The sequence below is a fragment of the Rhea pennata genome, chromosome 3, assembly GCF_028389875.1.
Source record: "Rhea pennata isolate bPtePen1 chromosome 3, bPtePen1.pri, whole genome shotgun sequence".
Taxonomy (NCBI): Eukaryota; Metazoa; Chordata; class Aves; order Rheiformes; family Rheidae; genus Rhea; species Rhea pennata.
Genome location: NC_084665.1, coordinates 123,999,678 through 124,023,234, shown reverse-complemented (window position 1 = coordinate 124,023,234; position 23,557 = coordinate 123,999,678). Strand labels below are relative to the sequence as shown.

General features: G+C 39.8%; 1 protein-coding gene across 7 annotated transcripts in view; it reads right to left on the bottom strand.

Moving 5' to 3' along the window:
• Positions 1-23,557, bottom strand: part of SUPT3H (SPT3 homolog, SAGA and STAGA complex component) — a 290,826-nt gene that overhangs the window by 79,981 nt on the left and 187,288 nt on the right. For all 7 annotated transcript variants that reach the window (XR_009958047.1, XM_062573264.1, XM_062573263.1 and 4 more), the window contains exons 4-6: positions 17,365-17,451; positions 16,075-16,165; positions 14,165-14,301 (exon numbers count right to left, since the gene is read on the bottom strand). Coding sequence is in view for 6 of the 7 variants with exons in the window: in XM_062573264.1 (XP_062429248.1) it covers positions 14,165-14,301; positions 16,075-16,165; positions 17,365-17,451 (315 nt within the window). In the remaining variant the exon portion in view is untranslated. The remainder of the gene's footprint in view (positions 1-14,164; positions 14,302-16,074; positions 16,166-17,364; positions 17,452-23,557) is intronic.

Sequence of the window (23,557 nt, the reverse complement as noted above, 5' to 3'; positions counted from 1 at the left end):
TTGCAGAGCAGCCAAATCATTTTCTTACGGAAGAATACACCAAGCAACTTTATAGATAAAATAAACCACAATGACTGAGACAAAATGAAAGACAGAAAATCCTGTTCTCTGTGTACACAAAAGGTCTATTCCAGGAACTATCACCAGTTAAAGATTACAGAAAAGTGCAGAAGGTGGAAAGTTTAATTAGATGCTACCTAGATTTTTTAAAACATTTTTTCAGAAATTTGAGCTGGTTTATCATGCAATGGTTTATCAAGCAGTAAACCGCTGTGTTTCGTAAAATCTCTTCTATTTCTATCCCATCAGCCTTTTTAATATCCTAAATGGGAAAGTTTAGGATAAAATCATAGAATAATTTAGGTTAGAAAAAGGCGTGGGACCCTCCCAGTTCAACCTTCTACTCAAAATAAGTCCAACTAGATCAAGTTGCTCAGGAGTCGAGCAACATATTCCAGCCAAGTTTGGAATATCTCCAAAGTTGGGGATCTGCTCAAACTTCCAGGCCAATCAGTCTTTATTCACCTGCAAAGCAAATTTTTCCCTATTATCTGAACAGTCCAAATTCTGCCCACTGCTTCTTGTCCTATCACCACGTGCATGCAAGACATGTCTGGCTCCATCTTCTCTATATTCTGCCATTAGTCAGCAGTAGACAGCAAAAGGATTTCTCCTTAGCCTTCTCTTTTTAGGGCTGAACAAACTCTAGTCTCTCAGCCTTTCCTCATATGCCAGATGATCCAGTCCCCTGATGTTCCTTGCTGTACTCGGTTCAGTTTGTCAATGCCTTCCTTATGCTAGGAATCTCAAAACCAGACATAGACTCAAGACACAGTCTCACAAGTGTTAAGGGGAAGAATTATTTCCCCTGATCTGCCAGCTAACCTCTTGCTGATACAGCCCAGTATGTAGTTTGCCAAGAGGCTGCACTGTCACATGGGTTATTCCAGTTATATTTGCCTCTGTTGTACTTCAAGAGGTTCCCATCAGCCCATTTCTCCTGTCTGTCAAGGTCCTTCTGAATTGCAGGTCTGATTTCTAGAGACTGGGGTCCCCAGCACAAGAGAGACATGGAGTTACTGGAGAGAATCCAGCGCAGGGCTACAAAGATGATCCGAGGGCTGGAGCACCTGCCCTAGGAGGAACGGCTGCGAGAGCTGGGCCTGTTCAGCCTGGGGAAGAGCAGACTGAGGGGGGATCTGATCAACGTGTACAAGTACCTGAAGGGAGGGTGTCAAGGGGACGGGGACAAACTCTTTTCAGTTGTCCCGTGTGACAGGACAAGAGGCAATGGGCAGAAACTGAACCACAGGCAGTTCCGCCTGACCGTGAGGGGGAATTTCTTCCCTGTGAGAGTGACGGAGCACTGGCACAGGTTGCCCAGAGAGGTTGTGGAGTCTCCTTCTGTGGAGCTCTTCAAGGCCCGCCTGGATGCAACCCTGTCTACCATGCTCTAGGTGACCCTGCTGAGCAGGGGGTTGGACTAGATGATCTCCCGAGGTCCCTTCCAACCTTACTGATTCTCTGATTATATGACTCTATGATTTGACTGCTCTGGTATCATGATGATTCAGCATTTACTGGAAATCCTATGAATTACTGTTTTTATTTGGTTTATAAAATTCAACAACTAATCATTTCTAACACTTTAAGAGAATGAAACGCTTCCAGACAATATGAACATGTTTCTGCAGTACAATAGCAGGTAACCACCTTGGTTAAGAGCAGATGTTCTATGCTCAGAAGGCTCCTCATGAGTTAATTGACATAGAAATCCAATAAAACTAAAGCTGTATGGACATGCATACTTCGTTTTTATCATCACACTAATGTTCTCATTCTTACCCTTGGTACTAAAATGATATTTATAGCAAAAATCTGCCATGGGATCTTATAAAATAGTCTTAGATTAGGTCATAGGTGTAGTACTACAGGAATGAGCTTTTAAACTAAAAATGCTAGTATTTGTAATATATCTCTTTATTAAATAAGAAATAATGTGTTTACTGCCAGCCTGCCTTTAACGTCCTTCATCTTAGGCAACAAATCACTTGGATCTCCTGACAATAGCTAAATTGTAGTACGACTGTAAGTAGGAGAAACCATGTTTATCATAGGTCTAACCAGCTGAGACCTTGGTGGCTTAGCAAAATGGTAACTAGAAAAGACAACACTGATACCTACTGAATGTGCAAAATGTAATCAAGTCTTATGATGTGTTAGTTTTCAGGTTGGAATTGATTTAAAGGAGGAGGATGGTATGCAGATAGTGAGTGACTGTCAAGTGTATCGGGTGATTCTTGACTTTTGCTTAAGTCTGTGATAGGAGTTCATAAAATCCTATCTAAATTTAAGCAGGTATGATAGACATTATAGACCAGAAACTAATCAAAAGACATCTTCACTTCTGAGGAATAAAACTACACTAGTCCTGGCTAATCCTATAGTCAGAAAGAAAAATAAAAAATAAAAGATCTCTGGAAGATCTACAAGAAGGAGATCTGAAGTTCCTAAGGATGGTTAGAGCAATTCTCTGTTTAGCCCAGTCTCCAACAGTAGCCAGCCCTGGAGGCTGAGGGAAGAACCTAAATACAAGAGAAACTTATAGTAACTATTCCCCTGAATAGTCCTACAGCAGCTGGTGATCAGTGGGTCAAGCAATTCGTTAACCAAATGTAGTGTCTTTGTACTCAATGGCCTTGAATAGATTTTTTTACCCCCATTAAGTTGTGCAGTTCAATAAATCTGAGCTCATTTTAGCTATATTTAGCCGGGATGCAGCTTAAGAACGACTTTCAACACTCCTCTACACTGTCCTTAAACTGCATACTGTGGAGGGGCTATTATCACACATAGCTTGCTCACTCTGCTATCAGAGGCTAAATGCCCATTTAACAAAAAAAGGTTTCTTAGCAATTTTTGAAGAAAGTATTAATAGAGTTGTCACATGAACATGATTAAGTCCAGGTGTGAGTTTCTGGCTGGGGATATTCTAACACTGGGAAAGGCACTGTCATTCCCCTAAGAAATCTACAGAATAAGGAGAGCAGAAAAGGAGCTTGCTTCTAACATATCGGTAGTTTCCAGAAATAGCGGAAAAATTAATCTTCAGACAAATTACAGCTGACGCTACCTTAGGTTGGGAGGCACCCTACTTTGAGTGAGGTAGGAAGAAGCTCTTTTCCTAAAATCAGCTTTGAATGTTCTCACCCATCTGTTAAATCCAGGATGATTCTCAGACCCTCTACTCTTCTGTGGTAGTTGAAACAAAGTAAGTTCAAACATTAAAATCCCTTCTATTTTGTGCCATAGGAAACCTTCCTCTATCATTCTCATTTGTGAAAAGAGCTTAGTTTCTTCTGGAGAAGTTTTCTGTGATATGAATCCTTAAAGGGAAGAAGGCAGAAATTGAGGAGCTTGGCCAAACTACCAACCACCCTGCCAATGTCCAGTGGCCAACAAGCTGGCAGGGTCTTGCACCAAGGAACCTTCCAGATAGAAGAGAAGTGTCTGCCTCTGAAGCTTGTTCCCATGCACACTGTGTCTCTAGGAGCTGAAATTTCATTTTCCCATTTCACAACAGTATCAGAAAATCTTATCTTTGAAACAGGTGAGAACTGGGAATGACCTAGAGATCCTTCAGATTGTCATTCATGCTGTAACTCAAAAGATTTTTCTATCAGGTTTTGTGAATCCAATGCAAAACAAAGCCTCAACAAGGAATTTGTGCTAGTGAGAATACTTCTTTCACGAAAGTCTGAGCTGAAAAAAACTGTTCAGAGGCTTGGTTAACATCATACCCTAAGAAATAAACTGTTGCCATTTTTTTTCCTTTACTCAGTAAGAACTTTAATAATAGACTAAGAGAGCTTTATAAAGAACATTTACATCTCGATAGCAAAGACTAATAATTTACTACTGAAAGACTCAAAGATGTGGAAAATTAGCTTTCCTCCCCAAAGCATATGAATTGCATCCTATCCTGCAGAAAAAAAAAATACATTACCCCATCTCCAAACAACCTTAAAAATACAAACCTTTATCAGCACTAATTCGTTTAATTATTTTAAAACATGACAGCAATTTCAATAAGCTGCTACTAATGGGAGCTGTGTTAGACTCCAGCATCATTCCTTGTCCACAATTTTCCATAATTTACACATACAGTAACTCTCTGTGTTGTAAATGCCTATGTATGCTGGCTAGTATTTAATATTTCATTTAAACATCTATTTCTATCTATGACTAGTTATTGTATCTAATGCCATCTACAATGTACTGATATCGTTCTCATGGTATCTGACCAACAAACATGATGAATACAAGCTCAGAAATACTATTAAAATACACTCAGAAGGAAAATGGCCTTTTAGTCTTACATTTGGCGCCCAATCAAATGCTCTGCAGAAGCACTGGTTATAGATGTATATAAGCACATATAAATACAGATATAAGTTTTTTATATATATATATATACACACACACACACACATATATATATATATACGCACACATACATATATATAAAGTCTCCTTCCAAAAGTTAAGGTAAAAATGCTGTCATTTAGGTGTCAAAAAATGCAAAATACAGCAGAATCTTCTTCCTCAGAAAAAGCAGAAAGTGGCAAAAAATACTCAAAGATCTGGAAGACAGAAAAGCAAATAACACTCTGTCCTCCCAGCAAAACCACCTAAATTTGCAGTATGAGCAACATTCACCAAAATGCTCTAAAAACAACGTTAATTTACTAGCACTGAAGACCCAAACAAGTACCACACTTCATGTAACCATAGCAATCAACCCCAATGCAGGAAAGTCCTAATAATCTTAGAGCTGTAGCAGTGTTAAAAGTCTATTGGTATCATCGGCTATAACTAGAAACCTTTTCCACTTGATCGGTTTTTCCAGTCCCGCTGTGAATGATGTATTTACAGATATATAGATAATGAAGAACTGTCTCTGCTTATTTTCTGTTTACTTTTAACCAGCTCAGCCATTACCCAAACAAAATAGTGTTTTTTCCCATTTTCTAAAATTACAAGCAGTGTGTAATCAGAGAGCCCATTAATACCAATAAGCTTATTCTCATGCTAAACAATGCTTGATGTCCAGACAGCTAATTTACAGTTCAGACGCTACTGGTTTTGCTATCTTTGTACTCATCTGGAAACACCAGAGTGGTCCGATACAGAGAAATTAATTCCTCCTATATTTGGATATTGAGAAAAAAATTGCTTTTAGAGTAAAGTGAGTTTCTTCTTGATTAACGTCCTACCCACATTCCTTTTAAATCTTTGTATCTATCTATATAGAAAGAACTCAACAATACAGAGTGAATTGGTGTTGCTTTTGGAACCCTTTGGGTACATCATATGGGGAAGTTACTTTCCCACTCCTGTTTGAGTATCTTGCTTAGTCCATTAGTAAATTCAAGACACTATTCTACTCCTTTTTCACAACTTAAGTCCCATAGGCCTAGAAGGGCTGAGCCATGGCCATCCAGCTAGACAGAATTCTCTCAACAGTCCCTCAGGAAGTCAGATTCCCTTTAGGTAGCAACTCGTCCTAGATGGCTTCTAGTCTCATGACACTCAGAGAAAATAAAAGGCCTTAATAGGCTTGGACACCATTAGCCTCCAAGACTTCTGCAGGTAGCCTGCTTCTCTTCAGGGCAGGACCTGAATACTTCGTAATGATTATAGGACCTACCCAAACAGTGAATTGTTCATGAAGTAAGAGGAGTTGTACATTCCATGCTTTCAATGAAGCCAAGGCTATGTGGAAATTAGTGTTATATGACCATGTAATTGGATACAGTATCACAATGCACATGCACAATGATAACAAATTAGGATGATCTTAACAATCTTGATAGTACAATTTCCCAACTTTTGAGCACCCAGATTTAAAACTTGCCTACAATTTTATTTCTGCAGTGGTTCCGTAAGCACATACAGAATCTCCTAGGATTCAAAAAGTAGGTTGAAAATTGTTCAGAAATTCCATCACAGTATATCATAGTGACACTCGCTTGAGTCGTCAGCAGCCTGCTTATCTACTATACTTGTGTAAATCAACAGTAGAAAGTTGCCATTCTACATGTGGACCAGCACAAAATAAATGGATGGTAGATCTGTGAGCATTTTTAAAGACAACAGAAAAACACAGCAGAGATCACTCTCCGTAATCTCAAGCGCATTGGATTAGGCATACATACTTGATAGGCATATCTACTACCCCTTTTTATCAGTTTCCCCAAAACTCAAACCTTTTTCACTTCTCCAATACTTCTTTCACCCTGCACTCTCCATATTTGGCCTTGATACAAGTGGAACAGACACTGACAGCATGGAGAAATTCCCTACAAAATACATACGGTGGACTCTAAAGAGCTGGGTAGCTCAATGAAGAAGCTTTAACAAATGTTTGGTCAGCTGAATGCCTCTTTGGACTCCGCTATCTGCATTGACAGGGTCTCCACAGACTATAGGAGGAGATTAGACATTTAGCTCATATGCAAATGCCTGAATTCAAGCATCTTCATCTGGAGCTGAATCTTACCCAAAGATGAATTCTTTCATTGACTGTAGGTGTTAAAATTAAAGAATCACAAACTGTGATTCCAAAAATTAATAACTTACTAGATTTGGGTACAATATGATGAGATAATAGAAGTCATTCCTCAACTAAATGCCAAGTTTCCTTTCCAAAACATAGCTTCTATCAAGAACAATCGGAAAAATCAGTAAGATAAGTTCAAAATATCCTTTTGGAAGAAATAGAATAATTTAGAACTGAACTATTCTGATTTAAGTTTACCATAAAAGCTTCTATATCAAAAAAGTCATGCTTTGAGAAATCATGTCCTCATGCTTAGTAATATAAAACTTCATAGCTTGTCTTCCGGCATGCAGTTTCTATTAAGTATATGTTGTCTGTACTACAGCACTAAGCTTTCCAGATGGGCTTTAAATCAAATTCCAGTTTGTTATTGATACACCCTGCATGAACAGATATCCCCTAAAGAGTAATGACCCCACGTAGCACTTACACTGGCATAATTTTCATCAGTGAAATGAGAACAGTAGTACTAAAAGGTCTCAGAGCTCTTTTGAAATCATTTCCTGCTTATTTTCTTTGCACATCTTTTCTGAATTAGTTCAATGAATTTGAGTACTTCCACACCATCTTTTGGATACTCCCTGAACACAAGAGTTCATAGTTTTTTTGAATAATGCCATCTAACTTCAGCTGTCTAAACTAAAAAATACCAAGTCAGTGTGGAGCCACCTGTGTCTGTGCTACTGCCCTCTGAACCTCCAAACAGACGCTATATTAGCAATATCAATGATCATGTGCCAAGGAATCTTCTCAATCACTGATTTACTACTATCAACATAGACTAAATGCCTCATCTGTTTTATTTCCCTGATTGAAATCAAGTGCACTGATTCCTCATATTCCAAAATAGGTGGGATAGGGATGAGTAGGGTTGAACTGTACTCAAAGTACTTGACTTTGTCAGGAAAAGGAGTCTAGGTGATCAGCAACATGTGACATTTAATTTTGTCTGTGTACAGAATTAAATGAGATTAATTTAACCTCATGTAAGTAAAGGATGTATTTCAAATACACCTACACTTTATTGAACTGTATTGTATTTTGCACGTAGTTCATTCTGTTCTGTGAGATTTGTATAATTCATGGTAGGATTTACAACTAAGGGACATATACCGATAAGAAGTGTTGGAAAAATCACACCCACAGCGAACTTCTACAAACAGTAATATGTAGCTATAATTTTTAAATACTTAACATACAATTCATGGGACAATATGCATTGAAGAGCCACAAACTTTAGTCAAATCCTTTCCAAATGTAGTTTTAACTTCTATTTTGCTGGCACCTAGCCTACTTTCAAGATACTGTATTCTTCTATTGAAGTTATTTTCCCTCCACTGTTTATTCAGACCTCTAATGGACTATGAAAGCATTATGGTAGCTGCTGCTACTGAATTATTGCCCGTAACAGCTGAGTGTTGGAAATATATCCCCAAACTAGCAGTCAGAGTGACAGATGCATGGTGTTTCTTTTAATCCTAAGGGAAGAAACCCTGAACTAGAGCATACAGAGTGTGATGCTCAAAGCATCAAAGGAGGTATTAGCACTATAAAATAAGAGATAAAAAATGGACATTTACAGAATGAGACACAAGGTAGCTTTGCAATTAAGTGGGCTGAAGTTTTAAAATAGTCTCATTTTAATAACCAGACATGGTAAATTTGATAGTGGCTCACTCTCTCAATTAGACTGGAGTAACCACTCACAAAATCACAACCAAACCTGTAGCTAATTGTACTACGAACAGATGAACTGAGAGGTTCAAAGTAGCAACATAAAGATGCAAACAATCAAGATTACCTCTCCACCCTGAACTGTCAAATACAGGAAAACGTTACAGTCTTAAATGTGCATATGCCTTCTCACCCCTCTCATTCAGCCAAATCCCAACAGAGTGCCAATTCTCTCCTCTTAATGATTAAGAGACAGAAGCAGCAAAATTGCAAGCCTCTTGTCCTGTTGGACTATCCTCATGGATTCTCGGGCATATCAGAGATGGCAGAAGAAAAATTAAATACATGAGCAATGCCAGCCCTGCTTCTTCTAATGGGAAATGTAAAGTAGGGTCTCATCCGTACCATCAAAAAGGAGGTTCGGATAAATCACCATTATGTGCGGTACTCTCAAGATGCTATCACGTGCTATGAAGACAACTTCTATGATCTGGATAGTCCTCTTTTACTGTGCACAGTCCAATTACATATATGCACTAGAATATTTTATTCCAGCTGTAATTGTTCGTATGCTGAGGAGGAACAGGAATTTGGGACAGCAAAATACTTAATAGTATGAAATGAGACAGTCACTAGTTTGGCTTTTTTTCACCAGTGTAGTTGACTGCTTTGCAACTATTCATTGCTTTTATTGAAGCTCTTAATTATGAGTCACGAAATCACAATGTAGTGATAGCATAATCATCTATGAAAAAGTAATGTGGATTTTGTTCTTAATTTCTGCCATATATTTTTGAATTATTTGACTTTCATTTGTATATCTTGGACTACCCTCTGCTGCTCTTTCACACGGGTGCTAATGATATGGAGAGCAAACTGGAAACAATCAAACAAGACTTCAGGGCTTTGGGCATGGCAGTCAAGGGTCTGGTAGCCCAGGTGGTCTTCTTCTCGGTCCTGCCAATTAAGGGGAGGGATGGGAGGAGTATACAAATTATCTAAACTAACAACTGGTTGCACCACTGGTGTTGGCAACAGGGTTTTGGTTTCTATGATCATGTGGCATTTTTTGAAGATAAGCAACTGTGGGGGAGAGATGGGATTCACCTCAGCCAGCAGAGCACCTGTGTCTTTGCCAACAGGTTGGCCAGCCTGGTCAAGAGGGCTTTAAACTAGGTAGGAAGGGGGAAGGGGAGAGTTACACAGAGAGGGTAGTCAATAAAATGCAACTCCGGTTGGGGGAGGCCTCCAATGGGTACATGCAGCTGGGGATGTGCATATGGGACATGGCTATGGGGGACCCCCTTACACTCTTCCTGGGAAACCTGCAGGCATGACCACCTCTCTGAAACACCTGTACCTCAATGCATGCAGCATAGGGAATAAACAGGGGGAGTTAGAAATCTGTGTGTGATTGCAGGGCCATGATCTCATCACAGTCACAAAGACATGGTGGGATAGCTCCCATGATTGGAATGCTGTCATGGATGGCTATGTGCTTTTTAGGAAAGACAGGCCAGGAAGGCGAGGTGGTGGAGCTGCTCTTTATGTGAGAGAGCAACCGGAATGCATCGAGCTCTGCCTAGGCGGGGAGGAGGAGGAGGAGGCAGTTGAGAGCTTACAGGTAAAGATCAAAGGGCAGGCTAACACGGGGGACACTGTCGTGGGTGTCCACCAGGGCCACCTGAGCAGGAAGAGGAAGTTGATGAGGCCTTCCATAGACAGCTGGCGGTAGCCCCACGATCACAGGCCCTGGTTCTCATGGGGGAATTCAGCCACCCTGACATCTGCTGGAAGGACTACACAGCAAGGCACAAACAGTCCAGGAGGCTCCTGCAATGCATTGATGACAACTTCTTGTCACAAATAGTGGCGGAGCCTATGAGGAAGGGTGTGCTGCTGGGTCTTGTCCTTACCAACAGAGAGGGATTGGTTACAGATGTGAAGGTGGGGGGCAGCCTTGGCTGCAGTGACCATGAGATGGTGGAGTTCAGGATCCTGCAAGAAAGAAGTAAGGCAACAAGCAGGATTGCAACCCTGGACTTCAGGAGAGAGGACTTTGGGCTCTTCATTCCTACTTGGAGGAATCTCATGGGTTAAGGCCCTAGAAGGAAGAGGGGTCCAGGAGAGCTGGCTAGTAGTCAAACATCACTTCCTCTAAGCCAATGTCACTCCAGTCTTCAAGAAGGGCAAGAAGGAGGACCCAGGAAACTATAGGCGGTCAGCCTCACCTCCATCCCTGGAAAGGGGATAGAACAGCTCATTCTGGGTGTCATCTCCACGCTTATGGAGGAAAAGAAGGTGATCAGGAGTAGCCAGCATGGATTTATCAAGGGGAAATCCTGCTTAAGCAATCTGATAGCCTTCTCTGATGGAATGAGTGGCTGGGTAGGTGAGGGGAGAGCAGTGGACATTGTGTACCTTGACTTCAGCAAGGCTTTTGATACTGTCTCCCATAACGTCCTCCTAGGCAAGCTCAGGAAGTGTGGGTTATCTGAGTGGACAGCGAGGTAGATTGAGAACTGACTGAAAGGCAGAGCTCAGAGGGTCATCAATCAGTGGTGTGGAGTCCAGCTGGAGATCTGCAGCTCAGTACTGGGTCCCATCCTATTCAACTTCTTTATCAGTGACCTGGATGAGGGGACAGAGTGCCTCCTCAGCAAGTTTGCTGATGACACCAAGCTGGGAGGAGTGGCTGATACGCCTGAGGGTTGTGCTGCCATTCAGAGAGACCTGGACAGGCTGGAGAGTTGGGCGGAGAGGAACCTCATGGGGTTCAACAAGGGCAAGCACAGAGTCCTGCACCTAGGGAAAGATAACATAGGCAGCAGTACAAGCTGGTGAGCAGCTCTGCAGGGAAGGACCTGGGAGTGCTGGTGGACGACAGGTTGACCATGAGCCGGCAACGTGCCCCTGTGGCCAGGAAGGCCAATGGTATCCTGGGGTGTATTAGGGAGACTGTTGCAGGCAGGTGGAGGGAGATGATCCTGTTGCTCTACTCAGCTCTGGGCAGGCCTCATCTCGAGTACTGTGTCCAGTTCTGGGCTCCCCAGGACAAGAGACACATGGAGCTACTGCAGAGAATCCAGCGTGGGGCTACAAAGATGATCAGAGGGCTGGAGCACCTGCCCTATGAGGAACGGCTGCGAGAGCTGGGCCTCTTCAGCCTGGGGAAGAGCAGACTGAGGGGGGATCTGATCAGTGTGTACAAGTACCTGAAGGGAGGGTGTCAAGGGGATGGGGACAAACTCTTTTCAGTTGTCCCATGCAACAGGACAAGAGGCAATGGGCAGAAATTGAAGCACAGGAAGTTCCGCCTGACCATGAGGGGGAATTTCTTCCCTGTGAGAGTGACGGAGCACTGGCACAGGTTGCCCAGAGAGGTTGTGGAGTCTCCTTCTCTGGAGATATTCAAGGCCCGCCTGGATGCAACCCTGTCTAACATGCTCTAGGTGACCCTGCTGAGCAGGGGGGTTGGACTAATTGATCTCACGAGGTCCCTTCCAACCTTACTGATTCTATGATTCTGTGATTATTATTATTCATATAGTCCTCTTGCTTCAAACTAAAACCATAGGATACAGTCATTAACCTTTGATGAAGTCGATGACCTTTCCACGTAATACGACAGCTTTAGTGGATGCTTTCCAATGAAAACTGAAGAATTGTTTGTTCTCCTCTATTAATGCTTGAAAGTGGATCGGAGCTTTCCTTGCTCCTCACACAAATATATCACAGAAGAGCAAGCATCCTCATTAAATTTTAGCTCTAATTTTATAAAATGTTCTAAAAGAACTAAGTATAAACAATATTTGCTTTTTGTATCATAACTGAAACCATACTACCAAATATTCATATCCTGTTTAGCCCATAATGACATCAGAAATATATGTTTATCATCTGCTCTGGACAACTTAGCATGATTTTGGCCCATGGCAAAGTGGAATTCAAATCATTTGCAGTTGTCCAAACCAAGATAACCACATTTTTCTGAGGTAACTGATACCTAAAAGGAACACTGCCTTTAGATCACAGTTTATGATTTAAGTGTACTAATTCCTTAAAGAATATTGTTAGAATTTTTTAAGTGTCTACTGCATTTCCTCCAATACGTAGCATGGATTAAACATAATCTACTGCACAAAGAAAATATGATACACTAGATCAGCCCCATTCACTACTAACTTGTCCTTTAGGGTTGGATCATATTTCCTATTATCGTCGATTCCCTTCTACCCATCTCAAAGTGACAACAAAATCCAAAACAAAGTAGAGCCAAAAATGTCTTAAATGTTTGGAGTAGCACATCTCAAGTAATGTTACTTGTTTTGTCATTTAAAAGCTATTAAGAAAGAAAATTCATAGTACTGACTTCATATTTGTATACAATTTATGAAGAGCTTAATCTAAAACAAGTAGATCTTGATTTTTTTAATACAGGAACAGGTCAAGAGTTCACAAAATCAAATATAAGTACAGCAATACAGAAAAGAATTAGTCCTAGTACTTTTAAAAACGTGTATTTTGCAGTGCATGAATTAGAGTCTAATGAGAAAAAAAATGCAGTAAAATGAAAGATAACTATGTGATTATGGGGGGCACATTCCTTCACAGATAAATAGAAAGTTAGATGTGTCCTTCTCTGCGGTAACGAACTTCATACTTATAGCAACTTGTATAACTTTTTTAGACTTAAAGAAAAACATATATACTGGAATAACAGAAGAAAGAGTAAAGAATAGCTTAACGTCAAGTACATAGCAGATCCATTCAGAATAGTGTTCATATTTATTTTTGTCCACAAAAGCTCAAAGGGTATGCTTATACTTATGCAAAACATAAATTTTACATAAATGAATAAGTATAAAACAAAAGAAAATTAACCATTCATTTCCAAAACACAAATAATGGCTGCCAATGACTCCTCTAGGACACTGGTTCTCAGCTGGGGAAGAACGGGACTCACTCCTAATCAAATTCTTAAAGAGAAAGGATTCTTGATTAGATTTTGAACAATTTTAATGGTGAGAAGAAAAGGGGCACAAGATGGGGAATGTTCCAATTCTGAAAAGGGTCTCCAGAAAGAAGAAAAACAGAGTTATATCTAGGGCAGGATGAAAGTCTGGCTATTTCAGCCTTCTAGCACTGAAAGGGTATAGAAAGAGAGGACACAGGGATAATAAGGTCTATATGGCAGACTGGCTACGACACAGTGTCACGTGCCGATAGAGCTAAGCCTCAGGGAGCTAGTACTGGTATCGAAACCACACTGGTTCCACAGACTTTCATGCCAGTGTAGTTATATTGCTTCTGATCCCAAGCTTGCTTTTTAAGAGTGATATGGTACTGCATTCTGTTACGTAGACACACCTTTCATGTACAAATAGATTAGAAAATAGGACTCAAAAATATGAGGGAGAGAAGAGCATACATTGAAGCATGCAGGCACAGAGTATTTTTCATTTTATCAGTAAGCTTTATAATATGAAAAGAGCCATCAGTTTGCATGTAGGCAGGATCTTCTAACAAGTAGTAACAAAAAAGAGAAAAAAAGTTTGTGAAAATATGCATTAAATGTTTTTAAATTGAATCTGCTTTCTACAGGAAGAAAATACAAATGCATGGCAGGGAGAAAGATGCATAACTACCCTTTCATAATCTTCCTTCTCAGCATGCCTGCTTAGCTATTAGGAAACACTTGAAGCAATAGGAAAAAATACATTAAAAAGATTCCTTTAGATCATCTGGGCAAAAAGAAGAAAATATATAACACTGATCTAATATGCAGCAAGAAAAACGCATTGAGGCAGCATGATCGTGTACATGTTTCTCTGCTGGAGGTGGGTGTTAATGAAAGAAAGGAATTACCTCCATCCGCTCTTGTTTAACATCATCAATCTCGTCGTCTTCAAACATGGCTAGGAGCTCTCCAGTTTGGTCAATGGAGTTGAGAAAGTCTTGAGCAAGTTTCTGCCGTTTGTTGGTGTTGTTACTGTTGAATTTGTCTACACAAGAGTAAACAAAGAACAACAAACTGAAGTTACTTGGCTATCCATGTATGAACCAACTCCAAAGAGCAGTGTTGTCTCGTAGGGGAGGCGCTCTGCAGGAAAGACCTGTTCTTTCTGTCCTCCTTGGGCAAGTTGTGACACCTATGAAGCCACCACTGAGCTGCAGCAGCAATCTAGTCTAAAGACACTGACCTCCAGCCACTGGAGGCTGCAGCAAGTTATATACATCAGCAGTGTGACAAATGGCTTGGGACAGCTCAGTGGGAAACCCAACAATAACGAGAATGTCCTGTTATAGTTGTGTCTATTGCTAGTATATTCTTATTTCTCACTGAAGGATCCACAGGGAATAGAGCTGCGCAAAAAACCACTCTTGTTTGTAAAAAATCTCACAAAGCGTAATATAATACATGGAGGAAACAAACTTTCTCAAAAACATGAGCAACATCTGAACATTAATTACCTACGTATCTACAACCTACAGCCAACCATACACAAACCTTAAGATGCAACTCCACTGCTCTTACTACAGGTGACGGGCCATCCCTCAGCCAAAGCCTAGAGAACCCTGGTGAGATGATCTCTGTTGCTCTAAGGGGAAAAATAGTTATGAAGATGCTCAAGTCACAAAACAAAATTAATGGCTTAATTTACCAAAGCCAGAACATGATCTTCAATTAGCACATGAACTCTGCTTAGGAAGCATTTCATGAGCACGTAAATGACTTTTGAAAAGTGGTTATTTGTTTTAAGTAGTGACAGGGATTTAAGCATTAAAGAAGCAAAGTTGTCAGGTAGGAAGCTGTTCTGCCAGACCGCTTGCATGAAACAACAGACTTTTATGTTTTGGGAAAATAACATGAGGCAGGCAAATTAAGTTGACAAAAATTTATTCACAGATTGAGTGAGTTAATGTAAGAAGTACACTGTTTAGGTAACATTAATATGGACAGTCAGAGGACCCAAACACACAGAATTCATTGTAAGGGAAAAAAAATTGTTTTAAAGCTCCAAGAAAGGAAGTTAAAAATGCAAGAAGTGGCGTATGGAGATCGTAATGTACTGCAACAAAAATATAGTAAGATTTATATTTGTTATGATAAGTTTTAACTTTTCGTAAATGAGATGATAATTTGTTTATTGGTATAAATCACCAAAACTTTGCTGCAGTTGCACGTATTTATATCAGCAAATGATATGACAAAGATTAAGACTATTTTGTAATTCAGAGAACTTTGGGGTTTAAACGCATTTGTTACAAAATCTGTAACTTGCCTATGGAATGGGGAAACAAAAGTGTTTCCCATTCCCTAAACTGCAGATTCAAAGTCTGAAATGCTGAATAACACAGAAAATAAGCTCAGGTCACATATCAGCATTAAACAACTTTAGGGTTTTTTCTTTCGTAAAGATGTCAAAACTCTTTGACAATAATTTAAGAAATGTCCACTCAAATGAACCTCCTCCTTGCACACAGTAGTTGCCACATTTAAATTAAACATGCTGAAATCAATTAGGCTTTTAATCAGTGCTTGTTTCTTAGTTCATCAAACTTGACATTATAGTCTCACTGATCATTCGGAAGGTAGAAGGAAATACTTTATTTTGAAGTAATTCAAATCAAAAAGCAGAGATTTAAAACAAAACTACCAGGAACTCAGTATTTTGGTGTCTACAACTATCTAGGTAAGATATTAAAAATTTCCACTGAGCTGTTCTCAAATATAAACCTCCCCCAATTATACTTTTTTTTTTTTTTTTTTTTACCTTCAATGAGGTCATCTTCTTCTATGCCTTTCACAATTTTTGATTTGTAGTCTCGAAAAAACATGTATTTAAGTAGCCTTCTAAGCTTTTTCTAAGAGAAAAAATATATTGATATTAATTAATATTATATATATAGCCGTTATTTATTTAGACTAACTTTATAACACACAAACATACAAATGTATAATAAATACATTATTCACTAAACATATTTTTTACAACCTTCAGAAGTCCTTATTCCACTGAACATCCATACATGGATAGTTCATCAAGGTCGGCAGCAATTCCACATTAAAAAATATTTATCTGGGGTCCTTGTTACTTTGGTTGCCAGTCATGAGACTTTAATGGTTCTGACTTTCAGAAGGCAGAAAATCAGAAATTCAGGCCTCCTTTGGGCACTCCAAAACTATAACTTACTTTGTAATTTCAAATCTATAAATGCAAACTTCTATGATCTTTGACATCTATATTATCCACTGTTTTCAATAAAGCCTTACTTATCACATCAGAAAAAGCCACTGCAACTGTTTTTCATTTTTTAGGGCTGTTTCCTTTTGATATGTTTTAGTTATTCAGTTTCACCTATCAAATGGTGAAAGAAAAGCAAGGGGGGAAAAAAAGGCAGACAAAGAGGAAAGAAAAATAAAGGGAAAATAAATACTGTTGATAAAATGGTCAACAAATATTTTGAATAATTCCAAAAATTTGAAGAAATTGGCTTTTGGGCTCTCCTGGAAAATTCTAGTTTTAGTTATTGACCTGGTCTACCTATTATCCAGAGAAAGAAAGGCAGACCGTCCCTAAATATGGAGATTTTAGTGAGATAAAGAACAGTAAGACTATTAAAAAAGCAAGAAAGGATTTATTGACAGCTTAAATGAAAATCTAGTGGTCACGCTATAAAGCATCACACCTGCATCTGCATCCTGCATAAGCAGGAGTACATCAGAATGATTGATTTTTACATATAGGAAAAGCTTGTAAGGGATAAGGATCCACGTCTATACTATTATTAGGAAATTGCTTTCAGTTCTAAGGCATATCACCTATCTTAAAGCTAGCGAAAAAAATGAACTGGTAATCGAAGTTACTGGAGTACCTGAGAATTCATTACGATGCCATGCAATTATTGCACTGGGCACGGTATAATGCAGTTGCAAAGCAGCTATACTTTTTAGCGAAGTTCCTCATGATCACGGATTTCTTTGCTACAAGCTAAGCAAACACATTCAGCGATGACAAGCAGCTTACTCAATAAAATACAACATTTCTGTCTTATTACTATACCTTATCTTTGCGCATTAAAAACAGGAGATCTTCAGCAGAGATGACTCGAGCTCCTCTCAGCTGAGAAACTTCAGCTGCTTGCTGCAACTAAAATAAACGCATAAATTAGGATGGTTGCTTCTGTGTTAAAAATTGTATTCACTAGGTTTTTAAATAAGTTCAGATGATATTCTGCATTGTAGCTTATGGCAAAATACACCACCTTAAAAACCCAAGCTGGGACTCTCAAAGGTGTCACTCACTCCGCTCCTGTTAGCCAAAAAGCGAGCAACAATTTCACAAAAAGCCTGAAACGCTTTTGACAAATCTCAAGCAAAAGCTTTTTTGTTTATATTTAAAATGATCATTTCTATGCCACACTTTTTTTCTCCCTGCACTGTGTTAGCCTCGAAAATGAACTTAGAATCCTCTCGGGCAACGTAAAAATGCCAAATTCTTTCCATACCATTTTATCTGCAACTGTGGACGGCGAGCTGATCCCTCTCCAAATTTTTTAGAATAACAAATATTAATTTTAAAGAGCTTACCTAAGTATTTTTGGAAAGAAATTCCACCTTACTTGATTTATCATTAGTACAAACCATACCCACACGAAGACTTTGTTAGGCACATTCGTATATCATTTGAAAGAAAAGGAATTAATAGGAAACATCAACTCTGTTAATAAAGCAATTGATAAAAACACCAGTTGAGCAGACCAGGCCACTTGGATATGAATGACAGAAAGCGAGGACTGAGGGATGCTGCCGGATCCACCGGAGCTGGCCAAGGGAGCGTGCAGAGCTGTCCCCTCTTCGCTCATGACAGCCCGAACAGCAGGGCCTCTAGAGGCCCAAGAGCCCGTGGTTCTGCTGGAAAGAGCAAAAATCTCTCTTTGAGGCACTGAGCACACCAGTCTGCAACTCAGCTCGCTTTAGGGCTGGTGACTTGAGGGAAATCAAGCTGGTTGCAAACAACCATGTGGTGCGAGACCAGAAACCAACCTTGCCCAAGGAGATGCTCAGCAAGTCCCCGGGGCGAGCAAGGACCAACCCAACGCACGTGAGAAGTCTACACGATTCGCTCCTTTGACCGCGTCACGGTGACTTGTGCAACGTCGCGGTGTGGAGTCGGCGGGTAGAAAGGATGCTTCCCAGCATGAAAACACTCTTTTTCCTCGACAGTCAAAATCATTGTCCAAAGAGCCAGATTTAATCATAATTTGCTCTTATCCTTGCCATGCTCTGATGGATGCACTCCATGGGAGCCTAACATTTAAGTTCTCAAAAAGGGAGATGGTTAAAAAAAAAAAAAAAAAAAAGAAAGAAACTTGCTATTAAAGCTCATATACACCTGTAACACAATCAATGAGCAGGAACTGAATTTATTTCCAAATATCTCCATATTCTTCTTTCAGAAAGGCATTAATGCACCTGAAAATAATTTAAAGAAATCCTATCCCTCCCGCTCACACTAGCAATGGTTTCACTCAGTATCACTGGCTGAATAAGTATATTATTAATCCGAGCTCCCATGCTGCTATGACTTGAAATAGGCCTATTCAGGAGTTTAAAATATCAACAAAAACAGTAGCTGTTTCTAATATCCAAAGGGGGGTAGTGGGGGGGGACGAAGATTTTCATTTTGGCAAGTGTTCAGTGGGCAAAAGATGCAGTCCATAAATCATAATACTGGACTGCATTAATTTTTTTTTTTTTCCACACTAATCACACGGCTACAAAACCTTAACTGTATCTGGGAACGCACAAGACAAAACACACCGCGCCGAGAGCTTCGGGTTTCCTCCCGCAACCGCTCCGTCGGCTCTTCCAGTCACCGAGCCCGCAGAGCTTTCAGGAATTCACAGGTCACTGTAATACAGCCCGACTTGAAGGTGGCCTGAAAAACGTACCAATGTGAAAAAACGAGTGTTGCGTTTTTTTGGTTTCTTATTCCAACCCGTTTGAAGGCACGCGAAGTACTTACATTTCGAACGTAAAAATATTAGGAGCTGGATAAAATTAAATTTACCGGGAATGAGCTAATACTCATCTCTGGTGCAAATCCACTGCACCTAACGGATTTGTGCCAAGGCTGACTTTCGCCCTAGGAAGTTTGTAAGTGTTACAAAAAACGACCTTACCATGGTGATAATACAACACAGCTTTTTCCTACCGTATAAAACAGCAGCAGAAGCATCCAGCAGGCATGTACGCTCTAGCTCTCTAACATGTATAGGGCCGTAACTATTAGATGCACTGATTTTCTTATCATGAAATTGCCGTATTTTAATTTCTGCGTGCAGCTGAAAGACCTTATTTTTCCAAATAATAAACACTTGACAGAGTCAGGCAAGAAAAGACTGCGGGCAAGCTACTTACAGGACTTGCCCGACTAAGTACGGGAGATGACAGATAGTAGGCCAAATTTATGTCCCATTTGCATCTAAGTAAATCCAGAATAACGGAGTTTACTTTAGCGGAGTTATTCTGGGATAAAAACAAGATCAAAATCTGGAAAAAATATTCTTAGTTGCTATCAAAACAATGAAAACTTTATTCTCATTTTGCCTTGAATTTTGCATCTATTTTATTTTAAGTAATAAACTCACAGTATTTAATTTCTTTCTGGTTACAGAGAGCAAAATAGGAAAATAATTACTTCCTCTGCAGTTATAAAATATGGCTTATTTATCCAAACAGACCATAATGAGTTCTGCATTGGTACACACATATTTACCTGGGAAACCAGACTATGCTCAGGTAAATATGTATCCAAGCAATTAAAAAAAAATTACATCCCACACAGCCTAGGCTTGAGGGGGGGAAGAGATGTATTTATAGTTTTAACTCACACATAATTGACTCATTCAAATCACAACACGAGCGCTCCATTATAATTATTATTATAGCCAACTGTCTTATTTAACTGTCCCAGAGCTACCGTTAATTTGCAGTATGCCTCGATCCCTTAACTTTGTGGATTTTTAGCTCCTGGAGAGCAGGTCTAGTGCCAGGGACTACAGCTAATATCTGTGATTTTCTCAGCCACACTCCATACCAGATACTGAATTTGAGGCAGCAGTAGTCTCAACGTGCTCAGGGTCTTTTTTTTTTTTTTTGCAAATCTTGAAATGATTCAAGTTATTTTGTTCACGTCAGAAGGTATTCTATTTGGGATTAACTCGAAGAACAGTAAGCAATCAAAGTTACTTAGCTTCTTTAAGAAAAAATAGCTTAAATTTCCCAATATCAGAAAATAATATTTGAGACCTTTGAGTCTGAATATATTTTTTATTAGAGCTAAATTATGAACCCCTAAAAGTGAAGTTTTAATAACGGAAGTGTTGAAATGACTTTAACTATAGGAGCGCAAATAGTTCTGTTAATAATTAGAAGTTTATGAAAAATAAGTGTATTTTACAATTTTTCACATTACAAAGAAGGCAGTATATACAGTAACTATATTTTAAAGTCTAAGAAGAAATGGCTGGGGAATAATATTTTAAAATGTAATCACTGGTTTAATGACTTTATGAAGTTAACTTTCTTGGCAGGATGAACTGAAGTATTAACAGTCACCTTACGGCTATTTTCTTTTTGCAACTTCTGCAAATTACAGATTTGTTGAAAGGAGTATTCATTCCGCAGTGACAGCAGCACAGTTACTTCAATGGTACTGTCTGCTTTCCCCCCCCCCCCCATAATTATTTTTTCTTCCACTACCTCCAAAGTCAACAATCACTGATACTTCTTCTACAAAAATGTCTCGATGGACAAACGGTCAAAAAGCTGGAAAACAAACACGCAACGTTGTGACATAATCACTCCAGTTAAACTGTGTAAGGGAGCTGAAACGGTAATGTTTGCATGCCTTTGAGCTGCTGAGAGCCAAGAATAATGCTTCAAGAGCTACGATTTTGTTTTTATTATAGAGGAAAATTAGATCATGCTTCACCTGGCTGAGACTTTTTTGGGGGGGGGGGGGGGCGGGAGGAGGAAGGCAGGAAGGTTGTTCTGTTATTAAATATGCATTAAACTTTCCCAATTTCTCATCTTTTCTATTTCAAAAGTATGCATCTATAAAAATAGGCCAACAGAATATTCTGAATTTAGAGGTAGTGGCATAAATTCGCTCCGAGCAGAATGCCCCGATACATTTATGAAGGCAATTAAACATGAGAGGTAAACACAGCTTTTCATTTGAATCCTTCCATATAACATCTTATGCACTACTCAAGCTGACACTAGAGGCTCTAAGTGTAATGCACACAGGAAAATGCAAAATTTGTTTCCACAAGTTAGCCTTATGCCGTGCCTTCCACAGCTAGACCAGCGCGCGAGAATAACAGGGAATGCTTTAGGACCACCACGCATGGGTTAAACAGCATGACTCAATCTCCACAAGCTGTCTAAAACACAAAAATTTCATCTGCAGATTAAAAGACAATGAGTTTTGCCATCATTAGGTATCTGTTTTCAAATCTAAATATATTTTATTGAACAGTATTTAATGCATCAATGGGGAGTTGTGTGTGACCCAGAGAAGAAAAACCTCAGCATCCCATCTGGAGGCTTTAACGCAGCAGTTTCTTTCTTGACATCCACTGAATTTCAGTACATGCCGATCATGAGAACAAGAAAACATCAGTTCATTTGCTATGGCCATTCAAGCCTTGGAGTTCACCAAGACCCTGTTTTCAATTCTATCCCTTGCTGTTTGTTTCTTCAAAAAAAATGTACTTTTTAACATTGGAAGACAGACCAGCTCTTCAATATCGGAAGATCAACTACTTGATCCTCTCTTCTAGCAGGTGGCAATGGCTTTGGGCTCCTGCAGTTCAGTTAGCCCTAAGAGCTGTGATTTGGATACAGAGACTCTCCAGCCAGTTACTAATATCTGCAGAATAATCCTCTCCAGCAATAGAAGGGTTTTATTTTTTTCCTTTGAAAACATAGAGAAAACATCTACAGGTCCTATACTAAGAGGTGCCTTTGGCATCAGAGGCAATAAGCAGTCAGTGTAAATTAGAAAAAAAATCAGACTACTCGCACAAACAGTGAAGAAAACAGCCCTTTACTTGGCTGCTTTCAAACTGGAACCGTGTAAAAAGATGAAGAAAAAATATTTCATTATTACACTCTTCTGTTTCAACTGAGTATCTGGCAAAATTTGGGGAATAATATTTCTTCATTCTACTGACAAACTACATACTTCTTTTGATTATATAAAGGGTTGAGGGGGTTGCTTATTTATGTATTTATTTTTTAGTAACAGCGATAGTCTGAGTAAAGTAGGAAAAATGCAACAGAAGGTGGCACATACATACGTGGCGTGAAAACAGCAGGAGCAGAGCACCCTGCAACATGTTTCAGCTGATGTTCTTCATGTTTGAAGCAAAATCCTTTTAAACATATATATTTATATAAATATATCTAATATACATATTCCAAAAAAAGCAATCAGAAGAATGTTCACAGCCTTTAGGAAACTACATGGAGTCAGTCTGTGTAATGGAAAGGGGGTGCAGGAGCACCTGGAGCTTACTGCGGGTTGTCGCAGCGTTTGGAAGGGGAAGGTCTCCTAAAAAGACCGATGTGTAAAATCGAAAATCACCACATTTAAATTAAAGCATATACCATTTCCACTCCAAGTGATACACAAATGCGACAGAACAGGCTAGACTGTGCTGGACCGTCCAAGGCACCCGCAGCCTGCACCTTACACCGAGCTTGGGAGCATGCAGCTCGGGCAGGTAGATACCCCGGCTGTAAAGATGCACGGGGTTATTCCGCCACAGGTGCAGAAACTGCACAGGTCCTCAAGTTTATCAAGCTCCCTCTGGACTGAAGCTCTGCTGTTTGGCATGCCAGGCACCCCCAAATTCAGTATTTCCATCCAGGTAGTTGAGGAAGAGGTTGAAAATACGGGCCTCGGCGTCACCTCCCCAAGGTGCCTCCGCTCGCTTCCAGTGTCTAAGAGGCTTAAGCGCTGCTCCGCGGGAGAAGGGAAGGAAAACGTTACGTGAAAATTTTTTTCTCAAGTGCGGAAAAATTTCATTTTCACAGCCGACTCCCCGTGTTTGGTCAGCTCCTCGGTATGGCGTACCACCTCCCGCAGTTCGGCGGCAGGAGAACGGCTATCCCGCCGCCAGCTGCGGTTATAGGGAAGCCGAATCCTCGCGCTCGCTTTTGTTTCTTTTTTTTTTGCTTTT